Source organism: Malaclemys terrapin, chromosome 3 (genome assembly GCF_027887155.1).
Source record: "Malaclemys terrapin pileata isolate rMalTer1 chromosome 3, rMalTer1.hap1, whole genome shotgun sequence".
NCBI lineage: Eukaryota > Metazoa > Chordata > Testudines > Emydidae > Malaclemys > Malaclemys terrapin.
Window position 1 is genome coordinate 64478862 of NC_071507.1, and position 17185 is coordinate 64496046.

General features: G+C 42.1%; 1 protein-coding gene across 3 annotated transcripts in view; it reads right to left on the reverse strand.

The window, feature by feature from the left end:
* The window catches only part of TTC27 (tetratricopeptide repeat domain 27), a 170791-nt gene that overhangs the window by 44491 nt on the left and 109115 nt on the right, over window positions 1-17185 (reverse strand). For all 3 annotated transcript variants that reach the window (XM_054023921.1, XM_054023918.1, XM_054023919.1), the window contains 3 exons: window positions 12300-12395; window positions 9276-9398; window positions 1121-1348 (listed from right to left, as the gene is read on the reverse strand). In XM_054023921.1, coding sequence (XP_053879896.1) covers window positions 1121-1348; window positions 9276-9398; window positions 12300-12395 — 447 coding nt within the window. The remainder of the gene's footprint in view (window positions 1-1120; window positions 1349-9275; window positions 9399-12299; window positions 12396-17185) is intronic.

A 17185-nucleotide genomic window follows, 5' to 3' on the forward strand; every position in this document is an offset into this window, starting at 1 on the left:
AATACTGAGAATTAATTATTACACAAATTCATTAATACACAACAATTCATTAGTGTATCAACTGCATTTTTAGTGCAATTAGCCAGGATCTTCCAGAGAGGTTTGTGTCACCAACTCTGCCATGTAATCCCATCATTCCATATTGGTATAAAGACAACTCCAGTTCGTAGGTTTTCCCGTGATTTAGATCCTACCACTCTCTTATTACGTCACGTCACTCTCTTTCGCAGGATTCTCTACTGAAAATATCTATATGGTCCATTTTCTTTAACTAGGATGCAAGACAGTCAGTCAAATTTATAAATATATTTGTATTTAAAAATCTTTTGCCAGCAGAAAAGGAGGGAGTAATAGTGTTAAGATTCTATAATTTATAATCTCTATTTTAAGTACTTCTAAGCAGCCTATAAAATTTATATATTCTTAAATGCACACGAAATACTGTTTTGCAGTTAGGGAACTATATTACATGAAAAAATATCATGCTAGATTAAGAATATATGTTAGTGAGAAATACCTTTATATATTATACCATAACTGTACTACTGTGTTGCCTTTTGCAAACTTTTGCGCTTTAATACAGCACTTCAGACAAATAGATTAAAGAATAAAATGTTTGTAAAGTAGTATAAAACTTGTAAAATTATGTACAACTATCATTTCTAGAAGTGCGTCACATGAGGACACTGAAAGTTCTGATCTGGACTATTTGGCGGTGAGAAGAAACTTAAGATGGGGTCAGTCCGCCCCGCCCTTTATTGCCTTAGTCTGAGACCATGTTCACAATTATTTAGCAACAACTATTCATTTGCAGTGTCTTGGCATTTTGGGGATAGTGGGGATGCAACAAGCCAAGTCTCAATTTCGGCAGAAAGCCTGCATAGGAAAGCTTGTACATGTCCATTATTATGCTGCTTCTAGACAAAGCTCTTAGTCTCACACCTTGAAGATCATCAATATTTACCACATTAATAAATTAATAAAGTTAAAACTGTTACTCTGACCATTTGTGAACATAGTTAACCTGTTTTTAAATTTTGAAAAATACATTTAAAAACACAACACAATTAAAAAGTAAAAATGCTAACTTTAAAAACCATATTTGTTTTTCTTTCCCAACCTGCATGGGGTTAATCTTCACCGAATGTTCGAAGCACTCCACACATTCTCTGAACTCTTTGTTGCGAAGATAGAGGAGGCCCTTGGAGCGCTGGGCCCGGGCACTGCGATGCTTAGATAACTCCCAAGCCTTGTCATAGTACTGGTGATCTTTAAGAACATCGCCAAGCAAGCAATATAATCCTGGTGTTTCCTTTTTCTCTAGCTCTCGTCTCAAGACTTCTTCCGCCTATTATAAAAACAAAAAGGAAATGAGCCTGTAGGTGGTGTGGTTCCCTGGTGCCCCAGAGAGGGACGAGCTCCGCCGGACACCAGGGTGGGCGGAGCCAGAGCACTCCAAGCCCGCCCCCCAGAGGGTCAGAGGCTGGACAGGAAGTATAAGAGCTCAACCCCAGAGCTCACTCAGGAGGCAGCTGCTGGAGAGGCCAGACACCCAAGCCGCTCGGAGCCTGAAGCCTGGGTGTGCTATTTACCTGTGTTTGCTCAGCCCCTGCCTGAAGGTCTAAGCCTTGGTCTCTTTACTGCCCCGCCCTGACCCAGGGCCTGGGTTAGTTATCTGTTAGTTGATATCCGTGTGTGCTCAGCCCCCTGCCGAACGGCTTGAGCCCGGACTCCTGCGGCCTGACTGATTCCCCAAGGGGCCGGGCCAGGACCAAGGGAGGCGGTGTGGGTGCCGGCTGCCCCGGAGAGGGACGAACCCCGACGAACCCTTTCTACAGAGCCCCTTAATAGGAGAATCCATGGTCAACCTAACCATATATTACCATTGTCACTCAGATTTTACACCTTAGCAGTTTTTTACATTATCTAAGAAAAGTCAAGAAATCTGAAAAACAAAATAATATCTTGAACAAAGTCTGTGTCAGAGATAAATCTGTGAAAAAAATGCTCCATAAGTTCTTTTACATCTTGTAAAGCCCAAAGACTAACATTTAAGTGCGGTTATTAAAATTCTGTTCATGTCTGCATGAACCTTAAGGCATGATTTACTTATGTTAAATCCTAAAGCCATATTCATTTTTATTGCAACTCTAGTGCGGTAAAATGAAGTCATTTCAGAGATGAAATTTTTTCAAACTGTTTTTCAAAGAACTCAAGGTGAAATGCAAACTCTTACATTTTCAAGCAGGGGACTATTTGGAGATAAAACAGAGGACGACTATGTGAAAAGGAGAATTCTTCTCCAGTAAAATTTTGAAATATGTACAACCTGGGAGCACCTCAGTGTCAAAATGGGATTAACCTTTACTTCTTTGTACTGGGAAAAGAGTCAATAAGTCAAAGCTGCAAATAGCTGTTCCCCATTTCATGCCTCAACCGTATCTTTTGCCCAACGAGCAAATACCAACTCTGGAAATCCAATCTCTATCTCCTACATGGTACCGCACTGCCGCTACTAATTAGGCTACTGACAGGCCCTGCCTGCTCTTGTATTCTTCTTTGTTTGAATCACCTCATGAGGTATCCTCAATGTTTATTCCATTTTCTGATCTCTAATTTGCCCTGTCTGTAGGCAATGCTTCCAACATGTTTTATGTTACCTCTCTCTTCACTCCCCCTTGGCTGTGGCTGCTACTGTTCTACAAAATGTACAAATAAAAGCTATATTTTCATCTAAATGTAGGAAATAAAAATACACTCAGAAATAAGTAAGCATTTAAAAAGCAAGCTTCAGAGGTTTTGCAGGCTTTTGGAAGAGAGGATACATGCTGGAGTTCCCACAAGACCTTTTAAAATTGAGCTGTCTACAATACCCTTTATAACTCTGCCTTACTCTCCTCAGTGCCAGGTTACAGTCTCTCTCTAACCTCAAAGTTTCAAAAAGATACTTTCCCCTCCCTAGTCTCACCAATAAATAAATAAATTAAATTTCCCCCCTCCCACATGTAACCTCAACACATAACATACACAGATATTAGCAGCATCATACAGAATTCAACTCAGTGTATGCTCTCTATTTGAAAGGATCAGTTTGAACCATATAAGATTATGGCTAAATCCAACAAATCCTGCCACAGAGCCAAGTTTGAGCAGTTTATTATTAATCACATCCCCCTGCAGTATGTCACTCCATCTACCTAAGGCAACTGCACTGTTGATCTTCATGTAGGAATGATTCTTCCCTCTTCTGTTCTAATGAAAGCTATTTTCCTTCCCCATATTTGCATAATCCCTAGGGAATTCAGTCAGAAAAAATGGCTGATGTGTGTGCAGTCTTCTACTGCCCCTTCCTCAATCTTGGGCATAGAGGTTAATTTTGGACTATTAATAAAGTTCAAAGAGCCCAATCAGAAATCTTCAGAAAGAAAGAGCCCTTTCAAGGGTTTCACTTTGTTGTGAATTTTTTCATCTCTAATATATTAACAAGACATTCTTGCTGTCATCTATGGTAAGTGAAGATTTAGCAGAAACATAACAGTCTGCAAATATTGGAAGGGCATAAACACTAAGAAGGGAGAGGAATTGTTTAGGGTAGTATCGGAATATAATTGGAAAATATGGTACCAAATTAAGAAGCAGAAAATTGTAGGCTGAATCTCAGGAAAAATTGCTGACCTGTAAGCGTTCTTAAGCAGTGGAACAGTTTTCCAAAGGAAGCTGTGAAGTCTCTATTACTTGAAATATTTATTATTAGACTGGGCAAAGGATGAGAAAAATATATCTTCATAAAGAACCCTGAACGGGCAGAGGGAAGGACTAGATAAACAATGTTTCCTCCCATCTCTAATTTCTATGACTGTGATTAAATGAATAAATATTGATAGCTGAACTCAAAGATTAATTGTTCTAGAACAGAGAGAACCACACAATTAAAATAGTTGCAGTCATAGCAGGCAGCACCTGAAAGTACAGGCACTTTTTTTTTTTTTTTTTTAAACAAGACTGAAATTCTGCTGTGAACAGCAGCTACGAGGTGAAAAGGGCATTGCATGCTGCTCCTTTACCTCATCCTGTGTAAGTCACTCCCAAATCCAGGTCTCTGTATGGTAGTGCCTAGTACTGTTATACACTACACAAACAGCCCAGCCATTCACTAATTACATTTTACATGTAAGTACGCAAAACCAGTATGTTTTGGCCTGAATTTGCAGGGATTCATTGCCAACATAAATATTTCAGCTTGGAGATAAAACAGACTAATTAAATATACAATACTTTGTCTGTTCTCCTCCCATATATATTATGCAGTTGGTTTTTCATCCTCTCTTTGTTCCTCCAATCTTCACAGGACTAATGCAAATGATTCTTATCACAAAGTCACAAATTTATCTGGGTTTTAAAAAATCATTAGTTTGTTTGCTCATAAAAATCTGGATAATGCTTTAAATCAAGATTTCCCATTATGCTGTGCATTTTTGTTAAGAGCAAAAACTGGTATCCTGCTCTTTGATGGGAATTCTGGTTCTGTAGAAAGAAAAATATTGGAAGCAAAATCCTTCATGTGGATCTGAGTGGTGATTTTCTCTTGGTAAGACCATAATTTAGATAAATGAAGTGTAATCACTATGTGAGAGATTCATTTCATAATTCTTAATCGTTAAATAAAATTTTAATAATGACTTGAAATGTTACATAATTAGCCATGAAATCTAAATAAAATGAACTTTTGGAAAATATATTTTGAGCATGTTCCCAAACCGTAGAACAAGCGACTTTTCTTTATCTTCACAAATCTTCTTAAATTTAACTTTAGAAAAAGGTTAAATTTAACATGGTAAATAAAACTAAAATTACAGTTTCATAAATATTGCTGGTTTAAACAAGATTTGGTTATAATTAAATGGTTTGGACAGAAGTGTCTAAGCTGAACTGGAATGAAAGCAAGAGCTCAGTTCACTAAACACTTATTTAAAACACGAAGAAAGATATAACAGCATGCACTTGATGTGTTGGGATACTACAACGAAAACAGAGTATTAAGTAGGCAGAAAGAGAACAACAAAGAATATTCTGGTAGCTAGAAATGCACAAGTGGGATAATTCCTTTTTGATCCTCATTGCATAGACTCCCATGTACCAAGCTTAACACTGTCCCAGAAATAGGCTTCTCAGCCTCAAAATGTCCTGTGTGTCTACCCATCTGCTCTCTCCCTTTTATAGACCCTATTTTCTTTCCATTCATGAGTCTCCATCACTCACTCATTATACTACAGTCTTAAATGCTGTATATTTTTGTGCTTTGGACTATCTAATTTTAAATATATGCTAAAATGAAATTTTCATCATTTCCCTTGGGAGGGTGACCATATTTCCCTATGCTGAATACGGGACACCTGGCAAAATTACTCATATTCAAGCAAGTTCAACGGCAAGTTCAACTATGCAGTACAAATGTTCAAATTAACATCAAGTTGACTGAGACCCTGTTAAAAAGAAATACTGTGTAGTTGGATTCTTTTTATTTACCTTCTTATTTTTAAGACTTTAGGGTTTACAAGAGGAGGTAACATCCTGTACAGAGTGAGTGAGTGTGAGTGTGTGTGTGTGTCTGACCCTCCCCTCCCCGCCCAGCGCTCTCCGCCATCCATGCCTAGCTGGGCTCCCAGGACGGATCCGCCTCTCCTGGTACCTGGTGCTGCGTCTTCCTGAGGCAACACATGGGGGGGGGCAGGGACACAGGATCACATGCCCCTCTCACCAGATTTCTGCCAGGGTTCACACCAGAATGTGGCCAGCAGCAGCCTTTCAGCACTGTGCGGGAGGGAGGGGACGGGAGCTGCTTCCAGCTGTGGGTGTGTGAGGGTGGAGGAGGGGGGAGGGATGATCTGGCCTGTGTCTTTGCAGAGCTCATCTCTTCTTCTCCCCCTGCATCCCCCAGTGGCTGGATGTAGCTTGTCCCTTCCTGCCCACACAGTGTTGAAAGGCAGCTAACACTTCCAGGCTGCTGCTGGCCACCGACATAACCCAGCCACCTCCTGTCCCCCGGCTACAGTGCGGGCAGGAAGGGGTTAAGCCGTAAGGATGCATTGTGCACCAGGGCCCAGGGAACTGACTGTAGGGGCTTCAGTGAACCTGTCCAGAGAGGTGGCTCAGCAGCAGAGGGTGCCTAGGGGACAGAGCAGGGAAGGGCGGGTGAAGAGGTTGCTAAGCCGTTGCCCGCGGGGCTGCTGTGGAGCCTGCAGGGTCAGGGCATGAACAGGCTGGAAATCGCTTCCCCCTGCCACTCCACAGCTTACCTGAGTATTTAGCCGTGACACACTGAGTACATTTCCCAGACTTGAAAAAGAGCTCTGTATAAGTGCAAAGGCTAGTCTCTGTCACCAACAGAAGCTGGTCCAATAACAGATATTACCTCACCCACATTGTCTCCGTAATGCATAGGCAGTCAGAATAAGAGGGTGAAACAGACTTCCCAGCTCTTCCTATTGTTGTTTCCCTGCATGAAGTAACATTTGTAATGTTTTGTGGTTTTGCATTCACAGACTTCTCCTGTGGTGACAAGGACGATCACTGACGTATGGATTGCTGCCTTTGCAGCTGCAAAGCTGGGCTCTGTTCCTGGCTTTTCCCACCCGGGGAAGAAGGGGAAGCAGCATTCTAGGGCTCCTGCACATGAAGGAATCCCCTCATGAACTTTTCATGTTCTAATATCCTTAACACCTCCTCCTCCTCTCACCACATTCCTGCTTCTCCCTAACATGGAAAGTGGTCAGGGGGGCCAGTCCCTATGCAGGTTCCCCACCACTCTGTCCCCAAATACATCTGTCCTAGGGGGAGCAATTCCCCTCCTCCAAAGCACTGTCCATCTCACAAGCATCTACTGGCTTGTTACACTGGCACTCCTCAAGGTGGAAATTCACAGGTAAATCAAAGGCTGGGGAAGGTGGATGAGGAGCTGGGCTAGCATCTTATTTTAAATATACCCAATTTAGGGTAAGAAACAAGTTCCCACCAAGCCTTGATGATGGAGGGAAGAGTGTCTTGTCCTGATGATGTCTTAAGAACCAAGCTAGCAGCCCTCTCCTCTGATGTCTCACCTGACCCCTAGTGAACCACAGTGGGTTCAATGGCTGGAACTAATGCAGGAGAAGCTGAGGAGGGAACTCTTCTCCTAACAGCCCTTCATTTACGCCTTCGACACATACCAAGCAGCGTGGAGGGGGCAAAGCAGAGAGGAAGTAGTGGGTGTAGGTCTATTAGCCAGCTGGCAAAACATGCAGTTCTCTGGCTAAAGGGGAGAGGAAGGGGAAGAGTGGGCGCAGGGCAGGCACTGGAGGGTAGGGGTATATTTTTTAAACCAGATGCCTTATTCGAGGTTCCAAGGTCAATGGACCACCTTAGCTTCTATAGCTATGGCCCCCTCCCCCACATTTATGCTCCCAGTAACATTCCCACTTGGTACAAATGCCCCTCTTTAGTTTTCAGTAATACTGACAAGCTCAGGCCCCTGTCCTCAGCCTACTTTTTTCACCACATCCATGAAGATCGGTGTCTGCTCTTCAATAGGTCCAATGGAGGAATGCAACAAGTGAAAAAAATGGAATGACAAGGTCAGTAACTATCAACACACTGTGTGTTCACATCTTAAATTGCTCTTTTTGTATAAATGTCCTGTTTTGCTCCTTGCTTGGCATCATGTTGCTCTTTTGCTGGCTCACTTTAGGATACCAGATTCCACTAATTATATTCATATTATGAAATAAACAAGTAGAATCATATCCAATAATCATAAAAAAAAACAGAAAACAGTTTAGTAAACTTTAGTAACCTCTTGCTTTTAGCAATTTTTATGCTGCTATATGCACTCCCTCAGTTATCATTTAGGCTTTTCTCAAGTATATTGGATCTAATACACGAATCTAATATATGCTGCAATATTAATTGTGGCACTACTTTACCTATTCACTTCTGTATCTGCATTGTTGATGTTTGTAATCAAACGTATCAGTAGATCTGAGTAAGGGGCCAAGAGACCAACGAGGAAAAGCTTTCACCTTTCAGGAAGTTACATGCTGAAAACAGGGTTTTTATCATGGAATCCTATGTTATCAATCTTCCCACCCGGATATATTAGCATAATCAGAACACATTTAAAGGTATAAGCAAACAGGCAACATGTCCAGAAAGCATTTTCTTTCATTCCTTCCATCAGTGCTTTAGCACCAGTGCATTTTCATTGGTGTGAGCAACAGGTAGAGCTAGTACAGACTAGCCACCAGCAGCTTTATACTACTGTGTCATCAGCATATTCCTTGGTGAACTAGAGAGAGAGCGAGAGAGTGGTCCTGTCTATGGACAATGAAAGCAGTAAATGTCAACTGGCTGGCCTGTACTAGTGCTCCCACTGCTGGCCACAAGTGCTAGGTCAATGGGGAGAAGTTCAGAGAAACCTCAGCAGAGAAACAACCAAGGAGGCAGAGTTAAAGTGGAACTTTCAGTCTTAAAACTGCATTTCCTGACTTGAGTATTTGATTTCTTTATCTTAATGATGCCCTAAAACTATGCTTTTTAAAAACAAAATGTACAGCATATGTCTGTTTGAACTACAGTTAAATGAGAACTAAAGTTAAGTAGGAATTATAACGGGATTACCTCCTTTTACAGTCAGAACTCTTGTCCAGGCCCTCAGCAACTCCCCATTTTGATTATTTAAACCTCCACATCTGTAACACTCACATTGTACCCCACCATACAAAACAATCTTAATTGTCCATAGCCAGGACCACATCACCCTTCTCTCTCTCTCTCTCTCTCTCTCTCTCTCTCTCTCTCTCACACACACAAGTTCAAACTTCTTGCTCTCACCTCCAAAGCCACTTCTCACTCACGCATTCCTCTCCCAGTGTCCCCAACCACAGGTCCTCTCAATTCTACCAATGATGCCAAACTCATTTGCTGCTTGTCCAATTTTCCCACAAATATTTTCTTCACACACTTCTCCTTGTGCATGGACGCTGACCTGTACTACCCTCTCCCAGTTCAAATACCTTCTCCAGACCCACTTCTGCCATGACACCTACAATAAATCAGCCACTGTTTGAACTGCTAAATAGAGAAAAGTTGGGTGAGTTGATATCTATTTATATTAATACAGAACACCTCTGTATCTGTATGTGTATACATGTATACAGTGCATAGCACAACAGGATTTCTAGGTGCTACTGTAATATAAATAACAAAATCCAAGAAACTCAGCTCAGATAAGACTCTCTCACCTTCCCATGCTGTCCTGCTCTTTCATAGCAGATTACTACAGCTTCCCACATTTCCAGCTTCTCAAAGGTCTGTAGAGCTGAACTTGTGCACCCCAGTTCAAAGAGTAAGCTTGCAAGTTGTCGCTGAAAGTCAAAATAATAGAAAAAAGTTAGATGCATGTTCATTATCATTTTTAGAAAAGATGTTACAGGCATTTCTGGCCTGAACAGAAAACACACAAAAAATACGAGAAACATTTCTCCTGAAATTTGTAGCCTAACTTTCAAGACTAATGAGGTTGGGATAAAGTTTGGATAAAGTACAACTTCTGGATGATTAATCCCAATCAAACTTCTAAATTTTGTTCATCACTGACAAATCATCCTAATAAAAATTCCTCTATATTGTTTCAAATATATTTAAAGTCAACTTGTCCACACAATGTAACAATCTCCATAAATGATTTTTATGTGGAAAAAATTGGAAAAATTGAGAGCTTCTTCCAGAAGGCACATCAGTCCAGTTTGAGCAGCCATACAAATCTGACTTAAAGGTAAGACACAGATTTGAGAGCAGAAGCATTGCAATACAATATTTATGTAACTTTTACAAATGAGTAATTCCATTTTAAACTAACGTATTAAGCCAGGGATGGGCAAACTACGGCCCGGGGCTGCATCCGGCCCTTCAGATGTTTTAATCTGGCCCTCGAGCTCCTGCTGGGGAGCAGGGTCTGGGGCTTGCCCGTTCTGACGCTCCAGCTGGAGAGCAGTGTCGAGGGCTTGCCCTGTTCTGCATGGCTCCTGCAAGCAGCAGCATGTCCCCCCTCCAGCTCCTACACGTAGGGGCAGCCAGGGGGCTCCGCACGCTGCTCCTGCCCCAAAGGCCGCCCCCACAGCTCCCATTGGCCAGGAACCACGATGCCTGTGGATGGGGCAGCGTGCAGAGCCACCTGGCTGCGCTCCCGTGTAGGAGCCAGAGGGGGAACATGCCACTGCTTCTGAGAGCTGCTTGAGGTAAGCACCGCCTGGAGCCTGCACTCCTGGATTCCCCTATGCCCCAACCCCCTGCCCTAGCCCTGATCCCTCTCCTGCGCACCGAACTCCTCGGTCCCAGACCGGATCACCCTCCTGCATCCTCAACCCTTCATGCCCAGCCCCACCCCAGAGCCCACTCCCCCAGCCAGAGGCCTCATCCCCTCCCGCACCCCAATCCACAATTTCGTGAGCATTCATGGCCCGCCATACAATTTCCATACCCAGACGTGGCCCTCGGGTAAAAAAAGTTTGCCCACCCCTGTATTAAGCTGTGTTTTCTAGACTTTGAAGTTTTTTTTTTTTTAAAGAGATTAATATAACAATATCCCCTTCAGTTTTAAAGAAATTATAAACTTGCTTACCATATATAAAATACACAATTTTTTTTGTGGAAACATATAGAAATTTACTAAGTAAGGCCCCAATCCTGCAACGAGATAATGGAGGCAAACCCCCTAAGCTTGTTCGTAGCCCCAATTAATTTAGTGGAGCTCTATGCAGATGCAAGCATCCACCTGTGAGCATCTCACTACAGGATTGGGATCTATAGCCTCTGCAATTTGACAAGTATTCATACACATATGGTAGTGATAACACCATCTTATTACAGCAATAGTATTTCTGCATAAATGTATACTATAATATAATTTAAATATGTTACAAAGTATTTATTTTAATCTGGATACTAATTATTTAGGGAAAATATTTAATTCCACATACAGGAAATTTTAAAATTTAATTTACCCTCTGGGTCAAATTTGGTAAAATTTAGAGAGAGATAATGACTATAGTTAAGACTGCCACACTTTCCATAATACACCTCTATTTTAGCATTTCTAACATTGACTTAGAAAATTGGCTTGGACTGAAACCACATTTACTCTGACAACTGGAAATGAAAATTAGGTTTGATTGTGTTTATTTGAAATGTTTGTTGAAAGATTATATGTGGAATAATTTGGGGAACACTGGAAGAAATGATGATTGGTTAAGATAGTATGCATAGTATCAAAAGGAAAAACTTTCATAAAACGGAAACATTTAAATGTAAATAAAATGCATGATTTAGGGAAATCTTTTGTCCTCAAAGCCTAGAACCTTATTTTAATAATTTTCAAGTTTAGGGTTAAATATAATAATACCAGATAAGACTAAGCACAGTCTGAAATCTTTCAAATAGCATGACCTTCTGCTTAAATTTAAAATGTGCTGGAAAAAAATGCCCTCTTCATTCTACAAAAAAAGAAGGTGCACAACTAGAAAATAAGAGTGCTTCAGCTTTGGCAGTCCTCTTGTGGGATGAGGTATCAGATTCCACAGGGGAAAAGAGGGAATTCTTAAGAAAATCCATCACATAGTGGAGAAGGGGAGTGGGTCTAGACCAAAGTGAAAGGCCAACATCTAGGAGGCAGAACCTTATTGAGGTATACGAGGACTTCAAGCTTATGTGGAAAATGGAAACAAACAGGGTTATCTCACCCACTGACCCAGAGTACTCTGGCCATGACCCACCTCCTATAAGACCTGGTCTACCTCACTAATGGGTAGGTGGAGAGACAGGAAGCAGACCCCTAAGAATGGCAATCATCCCTTTTCATTTATGGTATTTTGGTAACCGTAGAACACCCTAACTCTATTTGCTCCTTTTTCTGTTGAAGAATTATTATTCCATTTTCCATTAAAGCAAAAAAGGAAAAGACCATACAGAAAAGCTGTTTTGCAAGCAAACATCTCTAAGCAAGCAGTCAATTCTGTGTATGATAGAAACGTATATAAAAAAGCTGCACAATTTCTAGAATTAAATTTCTTTAAAAAAAAATCTACATATTCCTATATTGTTAGGTTAATCCAATTTTTTCAACAAGTTTTCCAATTTATATATGGTAACATGCATCAGACAGTGGGTTTCTACTGCAGCTTCTAGGACATGGTACTTCACAAGATAGCATGCAATATCAAATATAATTTGATGGTATCTAGAATAAATGTCATATTATTAGCTTGTACCTCTATGGCCCAGTGTGGAGGCACCTGACAACTGTAGAAAATCTTCAGTCGTTCAGATACCAATGTTTTCTTGTCTTCAAACTGATCTGCAAGTGCCTACAAATACAAAGCATATTCATTTATTATTTAGATTTATTTAAGTATAAAGAGGTGCCTGAGACTGTAGGTGCCCTTGATATAAGCTATAAGACAGCAGCTATAACAGTATTAGGTATTCAAGTGTAATTTATCAGCAGTACCGGGTTTACAATGGCGCCAGTGGCGCCATGGAGCCTCGCCCATGCTCAGAAGGGGCCCCAGCCTGCTCCGCTTGCACTGCCCCCGAGACCCTGCCACCCCAGCTGAGGCGCCTCTCTGCCCTCTGGCCCCACCCGCTGGCTCCTATCTGCCCCCTTGCCAGACCCCAGTGCACCTCCAGCTCCGGGCAGTCTTTGCTTCCCACTACCTGTGGGGCCCTGCCTGTCTCCCCAGAAGTGAGTCACCTGGGACTGGTGCAGAAGCCTGGCCAGTCTCGGTCAGTTTGGGGACAGGTGGGACAATGTGGGGGGCTTGGCTGGGCCCCGCCAGGCAAGTGGGTACTGAGGGAGCGCGTCCGGGGCAGGCCCTGGCCTGGCTGATCGCGCCACTCCCGAGGGATCAGAGTGATTCCCAGCCCCTGGACCAGCCCTGGCTGCACTGCCAGCTCAGCCTGGCAAACATAGTCGCTTCCCAGCAGGGCTGGTGAGTGCAGACGGGAGGCAGGGCGTGGGGGAGTGAGTTTCTAGGGGACTTGGGGGTGTGTGTGTGCTGGGCTGTGAGGGGGTGGGGAAGATGTGTGTGTTGGGGCACTAGGGAGTGGGGGTTCTGTGGGGGGTTCTGGGCAGTTGTGGTGGGGCTGTGGGCAGGGGGCACTGGGCAGCGGTGGTGTTGTGCAGGGTGCTGTGCATTTGTGGAGGGAGTCTGGAGGGGCACTGGGCATAATGGGTCCGGAGGCAGGGGGGGCTCTGGCCATAGGGATTCGGGGTGTTTGTGTTTGTGTTGGATGTGGGGGCTGTGTGGCATGGCATGGGCCTGCCCCCGAGGGGAAGGGGCATGCTGGCACCACAGGGCCAGGCGGGCCACTGTGCATCTGGCAACTGCAGGTTTGTAAATAGTGCCCTCTCCCTGGGCTAGGCGGAGCGGGGAGGGCCCTGCCATGCCATGCCCCATTGCCCCTGGCTGGTCCCTCACTCTGGAGACTGACTTCCCCATGCCATGCTCCACTGCCTGCATGGGGGCCCACAAATATGTTTGGAGCCAGACACACAAAAGCTTAATCCTGCCCTGCTTATCAGATGCTATAATGAGATAAAAATAGATATTTTTATCAAGGAGATGGGCTACACTTACATACAAGACAATTAATCAAATTTAAACCCTCCATTGTATACTAAAACATACATAAAATCAAACTTCCAAGAGCATACAAACCTTATCAAATTCAACAGAACCTTAGGCATTGGCTACACTGGCGCTGTACAGCACTGCAACTTGCTGCGTTCAGGGGTGTGAAAACGCCCCCCCTCCCCCCCCCGAGCTCAGCGAGTGCAGCGCTGTAAAGCGCCAGTGTAATCAGTGCCTGCAGCGCTGCACGCTCGCTCGTAGTGCTGCACGCTATTCCCCTCGGAGAGATGGAGTACATACACACAGCGCTGTGAAGTCCTGAGTGTAGCCAAGGCCTTACACATTGCATAAAGCAAGAACAAGAAAGAATCAAATTTCTACTTTCCCACCCAAACAATTTAGCAATTTAAAAACCCCAAACAATAAAAACCCTGCCATTATGCATATGTTGAGTAAATGCTGCTATGTAAGAATATTTGACAAAAGATAAGATGACAGGAGTTAAGGTGATATCAGCTTATATATTTCAGTGCCTAGTCAGCTTTTTCTGAGAGAGAGAACACTGAATTACCTAAAGTCTGAAGTTTGTAGGGAAAAAACACACCAAAGTATAGCCCACTGTTCTCGAAGTCAGACTTTCATAACCACACCTCTCACATAGAATACACTGCTCTAATTGGGAAGACAACTCAATTCAAGTTTTTCCTTCAGGACAAATGTGAATTTATGAGAGAGAAATGTATGTTCTTGCCTCCCATCTATCTCCATAAGTTAGTTCTGCACAGTAAACCTGTCTCAAGTCAACATATAGAAATTCAACAGAACTAGCAGGATAAGAAAAAAAAAGTGTGAATTATTTACAACTAGAAAGTAGATTAGGAATTTTAAAGAAAGAATCTCCTTCAGCTGGATGTACCAATAAATCCACATATTTAAAATGGAAGTGCATGTAAGGCCAGAGATATGTTACTTGCTTTCACATAATTGGTCTGACCATCAAATCTCATACTGAACTCAACCACTGAAAGCAGAATCCTAAAAGGGCTCCTCTTGCCACTATGTACGCACAGTTCAGCACAGAGACAAGTTAGAGACATGTCTGGTCCTTTCTCCCTCAATTCTTGTCCACTAGGGCAGAAAATGCAAATACTCCAAAGAAGTGGAGAAGATGGGTTGTGATCTGTGGAGGCAATACATTTTGAAAACTCTAGTTACTAATTTACTAACCTAGCTCAAGAATTTCAAAAATAGGTGCCTAATGTTAGCAATCTCAGTGATATGATTTTAAAATTACTGAGCAACTTGGAAATATCAGTGACTTCCAGCAGTGCTGAAACAATTTTTATAGGGGGGTGCTGAGAGCCATTGAACCAAACTGTAAACCCTATATATAATGGAAACCACTTCAAGCCAGGGGGTGCAGCAGCACCCTCAGCACTCCTAGTTCCAGCACCTATGGTGACTTCAGTGGATGCTGTTGGGTGCTTTGCACTTTTGAAAATCAAGCCAGTGATTTAGGAGCCTGACTGTGGATTACAAGCCTAGCTTTAAACAGTTATTTTTTTAAATCTTGGCCTTTGTTTAAATTCTCTCCCGTGAAATTATTTCTGTGGAGCTCTGGTCTCAGAGATTAATCAGAATTTACCTCAGGCGCCTGGCTGAGGTGTATTTACAGTATCTTCCATCAAACCACAAAGAAACAGACTAGTAATGTCGCATTCTTATGCATAGTTCTATATAGTACAAGGAGGGATTCAAACTATTTTTTAATGCGCTGTGCAAAACAAGATGATTTAGATAAAGAAGTTAATTGACCACGGTCTATAGTTGCAAACTGTATTCTGACATTACTTAGAAGTGTAGGCTACATTTTTCTGTACACATTCCAGTAAAGCAGAAGATAACAGTAAAACTGTCCAGTTCATTAGGTGTGTGTTATTTATTTTACAAGAGCTGTGCAGGAATCGGAATTTCTGTTTGGTGGGAAATTCCGAATTGAAACAAAACAAACAAAAAATTTCATAATGTTCTGGAAAAGACTAGTTTTGGGTCAAGTGCTCCATTTCATTAAAATCTAAATGTTTTGTTCAGATTTAGAGTTTTTGTTTTATATATTATAGTGTATAATATAATTTCAAAATTTATTTTATATTAAGTAATTTTGAAACAACAACAAAAATTCAAAAAATTCTGTGACAGGCCGGGTCACAGAAACCCCCTTGGGACTGCCACCTGATGTGCTGAGACTATCTCTAAGCCTGTTTTCCCTCGCAGCTTGGAACTTCAGTACCTTGCCTGGCTGTGCCAGACTCGCTAGCCTGCTACAAACAGACCCAGAGCTGAACCACGTCCCCCAAAAGCTGCAGGCTTAACTGAAAACAGCTTAAGAAGTGCTCCTGTCTCCAACACTCAGATATCCAGTTCCCAATGGGATTCAACCCCAAATAAATTAGTGTTGCTCTGTATAGAGCTTATACAGAGTAAACTCAAATTGTTCATCTTCTATAACACTGATAGAGAGATATGCACAGCTGTTCCCCCCCCCCATATTAATACTTCCTCTGGGTTAATTAATATGTAAAAAGTGATTTTATTAAATATAAAAAGTAGGATTTAGGTGGTTCCAAGTAATAACAGACAGACCGAAGGTCCAGCAATCACTCACAACCCTGTAGTTATTGTCCTTTGTTCCAGTTTCTTTCAGGCATCCCTTTGGGGTGGAGAGGCTAGCTGAAGACCAAATGGGAAGGGTTTCCAGGGGCTTATATGGTCTCTCTCTTGTGGGTGAAAACCCCTTGTGTTCTCCTGTGCAGAATCACAGTTACAAGATGGAGTTTTGGAGTCACATGGGCAAGTCACATGTCCATGCATGATTCAGTTCTTTACAGGCCGACGCCATTGTCTACATGTTGGTTTCAACGTTCCCAGGAAAGCTCAGATGTAGATTGGCGTCTCCCAGGGTCTATTGTTAGCTAAGTACTCCCAATTACCTGAATAACCCCTTCATACTATGTTGACCAAATCTGTCTTATGTGCTTCCTACAGCAAACACTTTAAATACAAGCAGAGCCAACACTCATAACTTCAGATATAAAAATGATACATGCATACGAATAGGATGAATACATTCAGTAGAACATAACCTTTGCAAAGATATGTTACATGGCATATCTAGCATAAAACATATTCCAGTTATGTCATATTTACACTCATAAGTATATTTCTATAAATCATTCTGGGGTCCAACGTCTCACATTCGTTTTCAACTATAGCAAAATGCTTCGTTTTATTTATCTTTAAAATGTAATTTCATTGAAATTGACATGGATTCCTGCAGAAAGCTTTAATTTTGAAGCAACGGCATTTTCTGGAAGCAAAAGGATTAATCAGAAAATGCCCAACTAACTCCATCTTCTATGCTGGATGCTTGGAAATAGCTGAATGTAAATAAAACGCTGCATTAGAATATGACTATTTATAAAAAAAAAAAAAAAGACTCCCCGCCCCCATCCAACAGAAAGAAA